Source organism: Labrus mixtus, chromosome 21, assembly GCF_963584025.1.
Source record: "Labrus mixtus chromosome 21, fLabMix1.1, whole genome shotgun sequence".
NCBI lineage: Eukaryota > Metazoa > Chordata > Actinopteri > Labriformes > Labridae > Labrus > Labrus mixtus.
Genome location: NC_083632.1, coordinates 1,150,649 through 1,160,100, shown reverse-complemented (window position 1 = coordinate 1,160,100; position 9,452 = coordinate 1,150,649). Strand labels below are relative to the sequence as shown.

The 9,452-nt window shown below is 43.2% G+C and overlaps 1 protein-coding gene across 1 annotated transcript; it reads left to right on the top strand.

The window, feature by feature from the left end:
- Positions 1-590: 590 nt before the first annotated feature.
- On the top strand, positions 591-8,462 carry LOC132955399 (alpha-N-acetylgalactosaminide alpha-2,6-sialyltransferase 2-like). The gene is made up of 9 exons (XM_061028247.1): positions 591-1,007; positions 2,349-2,520; positions 2,636-2,801; positions 3,445-3,619; positions 4,291-4,429; positions 4,510-4,613; positions 7,384-7,467; positions 7,549-7,648; positions 8,174-8,462. The coding sequence occupies exons 1-9, from the start codon at positions 760-762 to the stop codon at positions 8,342-8,344; spliced, it is 1,359 nt and encodes a 452-aa protein (XP_060884230.1). The 5' UTR covers positions 591-759; the 3' UTR covers positions 8,345-8,462.
- Positions 8,463-9,452: the final 990 nt, after the last annotated feature.

Sequence of the window (9,452 nt, the reverse complement as noted above, 5' to 3'; positions counted from 1 at the left end):
ACTTTGTTTCCCTCACCAGTATGTCCTGTTCCTCACACTTACACGTCTGTTTAACCAAAGACGATTTGGTGTCAGAGTATCATCACACCGGTGTCACTTTGTTAACTAGTTTTTCTGGTGGTGACTCCCCTCTGTTCACCTTTTCCTTGGACAGTTTGGACATTTATTTCATGGTCCTTCAGAAAGTAAGCGTTTGTTTATAGCCTGTTTTTTGTTTTAGTAAATTAATTTTGTCGGTCTGCACTTTGGTCCTCCTCTTTGTTTAAATACATAAATCTGACGACATAAAAATGCTGCTTGCAGAGGGAGCAATTTGCATTTGAAGGAGAGCATATCAAAATGTAAAGCATGCTCTAAAAAGTAGAGAGGATGCCTACCTCAGGGGATCATGGTCTACTATTCCAAAGGTGAAGGTCTCTACCTCCTCGTCCTCCTGCTTTGTGTTCTGCAGCATGAGGAAACGTCTTCATTAAAAAAAGGATTTGAAACTATGTTGATGGTGAAATATAAAGTTTCCTCTTCGACCTCGCCTCTCCTTGAATATTTGCTCACTTGTCAACTCTCTCTTTCTATCTGCAGAGAAGAAGCCACACCCAAACGATCCCTTTGCCTTCTCTTGAGTGTTAAACCAGAGAGAGAGACCTGAGCAGGACTACATCCTCGCAGACCTCGATCCCTCTGCCTCCTCATAAGCCTTCAGACAAGACCAGCACACGCACCGCCTGCCAACAGGGGCGTCAAACACTCTTTGACAAAGGCATGGGGACGTGGAGGAAGCTGCTGATTGGCCTGTTCACCGCCAGCTCCTTGATCCTTCTCTACCCGTGTGTACACCTGGAGAAGCGTCCATCCTGGTCCATACACTCCCGGGAACACCTTCAAGTCTTCGCTCTGGCAGAAAGCAGAAATGCGAGCAAACATGATCAAAACACAGAGAGTCCAGAGAGCGAGCCGTCTGCCCCGGTCCATGGAGCCTCTGACGGACGTCCAAGTCTTCATCCAGGGAGGTGAGTGAACGACCCATGTAGACCCGGTCTGAGCAGAATGTGTCTAGTGTTCAGCCACTAGACATTTTGTGTGTCATTAAACCTTGGCAGTTGGGGTTTAAATGCAATGCAACTTTAATTAAAAGTCCTCTTTAATTGAGATCAGTTATAGTTTAGTTTTAGTTTTTTATTTTATTATTGTGTCACACCCGCATGTTCTTACATGACACCATAAATTAAAAACGTTCCCGGATCAGAGTGCACTAGGTAAGCTATATTCATTGTCAAGAAACAAAAAGAGAAAGCAATAAGTCAAACTAATTAAACAGAATATCCTGTCTTCTTCTCCAAGCTTTTGAAACAAAATGAGCAAGTTTAAACACATCAAACTTAAACAGCCATTCCAGTTTCTGCACATCTGTCTGCACCAAAATTTCAGATTTTTAGTTTACAATAATTCTCTTAAAGGTGCCATATTCTTCTTTTTCTGGTTTTATATGCTCTTTAGTGTGTTTTCCAAGTGTCCTGTGCATGTTTAGGCACATCTATGTGCAAAAATTCAAAGTCTGCGGAAACGCGGCTTCTCCTACGTCCTCCTGTTAGCTGTAGCATTAGCTGCATGTAACGCTCGGTTCTAGCCCCCCTTGATAAAAATTTGTCAGTGCGGCGTCATTGTCAGTGTGAGATCACTGATCTAAGCCCATTGGCTCGTTGTGGCCCTGCAGCTCATGTTGAAATTTCCGAGATGCGTGCTGAGCAACTGACCAATAACGACAGAGCGGATCAGCAGACCAATCAGAGCAGACTTGGCCCACGTGGGGTCTAACAGTGTGGGCTCAACAGAGCGTAGCTGACGGACTCAGAGCGTAGAGGGAGCAAGGAGGAGCAGTACATGAAAACAGACACTTTTTTCAGACTTTATCTATTGTGAACGTACAAAAGTAGGAACATTAAATTAAATATATTGAAAACCCCAAAAAGGGCAAAATTTGGGCTCTTTAAATCATCATATTTTGTACAATGCAAAAGAATCAGTAGCGATTTCAGTATCAGGTACAACACAGTATCTGCAAATGATCTCCACCAGGTATAAAATAGGAGCACTTTAAAGTCCAACTCTTCAGCCTTGCCCTTTAAAAATGTTGACAAACAAGCTGGATCAAATTCCTTCCATAATGCAACTTGAAGACTTTTTTGCGTCATTTGGGATGGGCACTAAACCTGCTTTCTGAACATCACAAACCAAGACTCCACCCAGTGTTCAGTGGGGGAATTACACTCCGTATACAAAATCATTTGTTTTCCGAGGTCTCAGGCAGAACTCTCAGGGCTCGTCTTAAAATCTTCTTCTGTCTTCCACAGCAACTCACAAGTCAGTTCCAGGCCGGTTGAAGGCTCGGACAAAACCAGAACTAGGTTCAGCACCAAAGCTCCCGTAGTGAAGCCTCAGAGACCCACAAAGGCAACCAGGTCAACAAAAGAGCCAGCCTTCATTGGAGACAGCTACCTGAGTGAAGACAAGCAGCTACAGACAGTGAGTGTAGAAAAATGATGAAATCTCCTCCTGTGAGAGTCTGCAGGCCAGGTGGAGCTAAGGACGCTGCTTTATGGTTTCATTACAACCCTGCTGTGTTATCTGCTCCCTCCAGCTCTGCTCAGACGGTCTCCAAAGTCGGGTCAAGAAATCTGAATTTGGGGAGCGGTATCTGAACAACATCCCGGTCCTGATGCTGGCTAAACACGCGACTCCGGAGCAGTATAAACGACTAAAGAAGTACACGCCAGTCCACGGCTGGAGCGGGATCAATTACAGAAGTAAGTTTAAAGGCTTTTTATGTGGCAGATGATCCAGCAGATGTCGCCCTTGAGCACCAGCATGAAACCAAAACAACTCGCACTGCATTGTTGTGTTAGCATGCTAATGCTAGCGATCTTTATTATGCTCGTATCTTCACACTGCATGTAAATTTACCTGAAATGAGTGTGATCTAGAAACACAGTTAAGCAGTGAGTACAGTATGTTATTCTTCTTTTCTCTAGTCCCTCAATTAAACAAATTTTATACACGAGGGGAGGAGTCAGCCGGCCGTCCGGGCGATGTAAACAAACTGAAGATAGGACTCTGAAAACTCTGAAAACATCACAGACAGTGGGACTCGGGTGTTACACCCATTGTAGACAGTCATGACTCACAGAGTTATTTTCAGAGGAGATTCTTGATTTATATATTTAAGTCTGAAAAATCACATATAAAGCCTTTCGCTCCAATATTACATTCATTACTTCACTATGAGCATGCCCCTTCACATTGAGCAGGTTTTCTTCCATCAAAAATCACCAAATCTGTGGGCGGATGCACAAACATGGCCCACAAAAAATGTGTAAAAAAAAAACGTTCAGGACTGTGTTCAAATACTCTAACCGACATTCAATCTGTGTTTTTTTTCTGTTTCTACAGTGCTGGTGGAAACTCTTTCCCTCCTCAACTCTTCTGCTAACTTGCAGATGTTTGACGACTGGAAGGACCGCAGTAAGAAGTCCGAGTGTATCCGCTGTGCTGTGGTGGGGAACGGGGGGATCCTGAATAACTCAAAGAAAGGGGAGGAGATCGACAGTCACCACTATGTCTTCAGGTACAAAACCGACTCTGGACTAGCTTAGCTCTGCGTTTGTTCATGCAGGACTAGGAAGTCATGCGCCCCAGCTGCCCACACCCAACACCAATTAGCCTACAGATCAAGGCGGTCGATCTAAACACATCTTCTGTCTCACTGATCTCTGCTACACTAATACTGCTCACACCGCTGCTGCTGCTAGCAAAGCTTTGCCTCCACCACCCCAGTCACCTCCCTTCTGCCTCAAGACTTTGCGTCACCCTTGGGTTAGGGTTTAGCTCTGCGCTCTCTGGAAAGCTGTGGCATGCTGCCCAGAGTGGAGCCTTCAACGCCAAGCATTAGCCCGTCTGTAAATTCTCTTGGTGTTTCTTTAAAGGTCACATCTGGTCTTCAACCAGTGTAAATAAGTCTCAGAGCTCCTCAAAACATGTGTGTGAAGTTTCTTGTTCTAAATCCACTCTGATCCTGTATTTGATCATGTCTATAAACCCCTCTATTTCAGCCCTGCTCAGAACAGGCTGTTTCTGTGTCTGTACCTTTAAATATGTAGATGAGCTGTGTCTGACCACGTGACCAGAGTTTTTATTTTCTTACAAGATGACCTTCATGCCGTGAAAGATTTTCAATTGTTTTAGGGCTTTGAGATAATTTATGTTGTCATCCATGTTTTTGGACTCCCGTTTTTTTAGGACCAATGGGGCGATCATTAAGGGCTTTGAGCAGGACGTGGGGTCTCGGACCACCCACTACACATTCACCACCACCACACTGAGTAACTCATATAAAAGGTACAAAGGTCTTGGCTTTAAAGGACCCCCTTTGTCTAAGGTGAGTTACATTTCTTCCTGCATAAAATGCTCGAGTAATGACCTCAAATCATCTACATGACGCCCCACTACTCCCCGCAGGAAACACGATATGTGATGCTGCCATCTCATGAACGTGATTACCTGATGGTGAAGGCCGCAGTGACACACACCCGAGTGGAGAGAGGGATAGACCGGGGACAAGAGTAACACAATGTTCTTTTATATTTCTTCTTCTCCACATCTTCCTCGTGTTCAAACTGAATTTTCACACGTTCTGGACAGACTCCCAGGAAGTAGGGCTGTGTTAGAAACTGTTAGAAACAGAAGCTGTGTTAGAAACTGATTACTGCATACTTCTTTAGAACCCGATATGTAGTCTGACTGCCAGTCCTGACTAAGCTGGTTTACGGTCTTGGCATGAGGAAGTAAACAACCACCCAGCTGATGATTCAATCAATCAATCAATTTCAGGCAAGCCGTCCATCAACAATCCAGTGGGGGCGGGGTTGTTCTGGCAGGCCGTCAACCAACGATCTCGAGGAGCCTAAGAGAGCTCAAGAGCTCCCAGGAAAGTAGGTGGTTAGTGACTGAGATTTACAGATAGATACATGCAGTAATATGATGTACTGTATATGCACAGAGAGAGAGAGAGAGAGAGAGAGAGAGAGAGAGAGGAGCTCAAGGTGCCCCGGTAGTCTAAGCCTATAGCAGCATAACTAGGAGCTGGTCTACACCAGCACCAGCCCTAACTATAAGATTTATCAGAAAGGAAAGTTTTAAGTCTATTCTTAAAAATACAGACTGTGCCTGCCTCCCGGACGATTTCAGAGGAGAGGAGCCCGATAACTGAAGGCTTTACCTCCCATAGTACACTCAGAGACTGTAGGTACCACTAGCAGGCCTGCATTCTGGGACTGTAATGTTCTTGAGGGACAGTACGGCACTAGTAGCTCCTTAAGATAAAATGGTGCCTGGCCATTTAGAGCTTTGTAAGTGAGAAGAAGGATCTTGAATTCTATTCTAGACTGTATAGGGAGCCAGTGCAGAGAAGCCAACACAGGAGTAATGTGGTCCCTTTTCCTAGTTCAAGTCAGTACATGAGCTGCAGCGTTCTGGACCAGTTGAAGAGTCTTTAGAGACTTGCCAGAGCACCCTGACAAAAGAGAGTTATAATAATCCAATCTGGAGGTAATAAATGCATGAACTAGTTTCTCTGCATCACTTTGCGACAGGATATTCCTGATCTTGGAAATATTACGAAGGTGAAAATAGGCTGTTCTTGAAATTTGCCTGATGTGAGAGCTAAAGGACATATCTTGATCAAAAAGAACTCCTAGATTCCTAACAGTGGTGCTAGATGCCAGGCTGATGTCACTAAGGACAGTCACATCATTAAAAAAAGTCTCTCTGAGGTTTTTAGGGCCTAGCACAATAACTTCAGTCTTGTCTGAGTTAAGAAACAAAAGATTTCTGGTCATCCAGGTCCTAACGTCCTTAAGGCACGTTTCTAGCTTACATAACTGACTGGTGCCATCGGGCTTCATTGATACATAAAGCTGAGTATCATCTGCATAACAATGAAACTGTATGGAGTGTTTCCTCATAATATTTCCCAGAGGAAGCATATATAATGTAAAGAGAATTGGTCCAAGCACTGAACCTTGTGGCACTCCATGGCTAACTTTGGTGTGCATAGAGGACTTATCATTAACATGTACAAACTGAGATCGGTCTGATAAGTAGGATTCAAACCAACTTAAAGCAGTCCCTGTAATTCCAAGTAAATGTTCTAGTCTGTGTAATAGGATCTGATGGTCAATAGTGTCAAAAGCAGCACTAAGATCTAACAAGACGAGCACAGACAGAAGTCCCCTGTCTGAAGCTAGAAGTAGATCGTTTGTAACTTTAACTAGTGCAGTCTCAGTGCTATGGTGGACTCTAAATCCTGACTGAAACTCCTCAAATAAACTGTTGTCATGGAGAAAGTCACACAGCTGATTAGCTACCACTTTCTCCAGGATCTTTGAGATAAAAGGAAGGTTGGGTATAGGCCTGTAGTTAGCCAGAGTTCCTGAATCTAGAGTAGGTTTTTTGAGTAGAGGTTTGATTACTGCTACTTTAAATGACTGTGGTACATAGCCTGCCAGTAAAGACAAATTGATCATATCTAATATAGAGTTGCTAACTAAGGGAAAGACTTCCTTAAACAGCTTGGTTGGGATTGGGTCTAAAAGACAGGTTGACGGTTTCGATGCAGAAATAATTGAATTTAGCTCTGAAAGGTCGATTGGAGAAAAACAGTCTAGACTAATATCTGGTCCTGGAACTGTCTCTGCCATATCAGACGTATCCGCACCAGGTAAGGGCAGGAGGTTACCAATTTTGTCTCTGATGTCTAGAATTTTGTTGTTGAAAAGGCTAAGGAAATCATTACTGCTGAGGGCTAAAGGATTAAACCCAGCTGCAGTGTAGAGTCCACTTACAGTCTGAATAAAACTGCCACATGATTTATTTAGGGTGCACTCACACTAGGCAAACTTGTCCCGTACCATGCTTAAGCAGGATTGCCCCCCCCCTCCTCATTGCCCCGCTGGCCTGCACTCACACTGTTCCAGGACTAACCGGGCCTCAGCACGGTTAAAAGGATGTTCATACATCAGAGAACAACACAGAGAACATGACGGATACTTCACTGACTGTGTCTTATTTTGAGTCATGTTACTTGGGACACATATTAGTGTTAGAGAAAACCTGGTGAATTAAACCTTCTGGCCTGATGTTTTATATTTATATTGTGTAAAAGAGTCATGTGTCTAACCTCAGCATGCACCACAAACATTTACATTCACACCCAAAACTTTGTTGCAGCACGTTACAACGACTTCTTATCCAACAATTCTTTCTCTTAATAAAATCTCAACTCTCAGTTTTGTGTGTTTTTTTTTTTACAATACTTGATGTTTTTCTTCACAGTCCAACCAACATGTTTGGAAAGGACGTGTCAGCTAAGAAGTTGAAGATGCTTCATCCTGATTTCATGCGTTACCTCCGGAACAGGTGAGTGGATGATCTGCAGAGCGGGGAGGGGGAGGGGGCATGCAGTTTATTTCTGATATGTTGTGTGATTTGTCATTTCAGATTCCTCCATTCTAAATATCTGACCGTTAGAAATGTGAGAAATTACCGTCCCTCGACTGGAGCTGTGATGCTGCTGGCTGCACTGCACACCTGTGACGAGGTGGAGTTCTATATTTCTTCTAATTTCTGTCAGCTGGTTACTTATTTACCTTCTTACTGTGTATGTCCCGTGCATTCAAGGAAAGCCTAAGACAGAGAGAGTAGAAGCGTAAACCTGAACAGAGCGTCGATGACATCATCATGACATTGATGAAGTCAGTTACATAGTGCTGAAAACAGGCGAGCGGGACGCTCTGTAGACATGAGAGACGTCATTCTCCCTGTTGGACGTCATTGTTCTAAATGATCGACTTTTATTTATTTATGTATGTATGTATGTATGTATTTATGTATTTATTTATTTATTTATTTATTTATTTATTTATTTATGTATGTATTTATTTATTTATTTATGTATGTATTTGTTTATTTATTATTTATACATTTATTAATTAATTAATTAATTAATTAATTAATTAATTTATTTATTTATTTATTAATTTATTAATTTATTAATTTATTAATTTATTTATTTTTCCTGTTGTCCCGTCTGACTCTGTCTTTGGTGTCTCCTGTGTGATTGAAGGTGAGTGCGTACGGCTTTATGACTCCGGGCTACGAGAAGTTCTCCAGGTACTACTACGACAAAGGCCGCCGCCCGGTAGGCTTCACCACCAACCACGACCTGAAGATGGAGCTGGTCCTCTGGCAGCAGCTGCATCAGGCGGGGCTCATGAGACTCTACACGCGCGAGTGAGACGCAGATGACGTCTGCAGAGAGTAGAAAAAAAGTTTACATTTTACAAAGACCAGGTCACACAATGCACCTGTGGTTTTTACTGGTGATGGAAAGGATATTAAGGTTGTAAACTCTGGTTGACGAGTCCCTTTACTGTCACACCACATGTGTTGTTCCTAGGGAAAAAACTGAGAGTGTTTTTATTTTAGAAACAAGTCGTTCTTTTCCTTAAATTTTAAGTTTCCCCTGTCTTAGACTCTGGTGATCTTTTCTTTGTACATGCACGCCTCTGCTCAGTGTCTCCATATGGTTGATGCATCCTACCAAGCGTCCTCGAGGTTTCAAAACAAACCATAAAGCGCTGACTCAGCATTGTGAGTTGTACTCTCGGGTTGGATTGCATTTCACCATGCAGGAAAGTACTGGACAATAATCCTGCTTTCTCAGAAACTCTTTATGCTTTCTGTCCCAAACGCTCGGACAGAAACTGGGAAAATGGGCTTTTGGGTAATCTGCACCCTCATCAAGGAGTCTGTTGCAGAACGACTTGAAGCTCGAGGAGCTGAAATGATGGAAGCAGATTCTACAGGGTGTCGATGCTTTTTGCTTTTAGCTTAAACTACTGACTCAAAGATGTGACTCCAAGGTGGTTCTCTTTGATGCAATCTAATGTTTTGTAAATTGTGTTTTGTAAATTGACGATCGTCAAGGTTCACCACTTTCAGGCCAAACAACAAATACTCCGTCTTGCGAGGGAGAGGGCTCCCCTGAGCACAATCATCGGAGTCAGGATCCTCCTCTAACGGATAACTTTTTGTGGATAGCCTTGTTCATACATGGGGTTTCTATACCGGGCTGGCACGGTGTCTGCCTCCTGTCTCCATGCTTGAAAACAAGCTGGCTGTTTACGCCAGCCTCATATTTTGTGGTGAGTTATCTTTTGAATATGGCTGGATTGCCTAACTTTTCTGTTCCACTATCTTCTAAAAGCGTTATGCTGTACCATCGCCATGGTCCGCATTTTCATAGACTAAAGAGACACTGTTTTATTTCATAAAAGGGAATACAATTCTGAGTTCATAATGCTCCGCAGTCTGTCACCACAAACTGTTTGCTGCGCCCACGG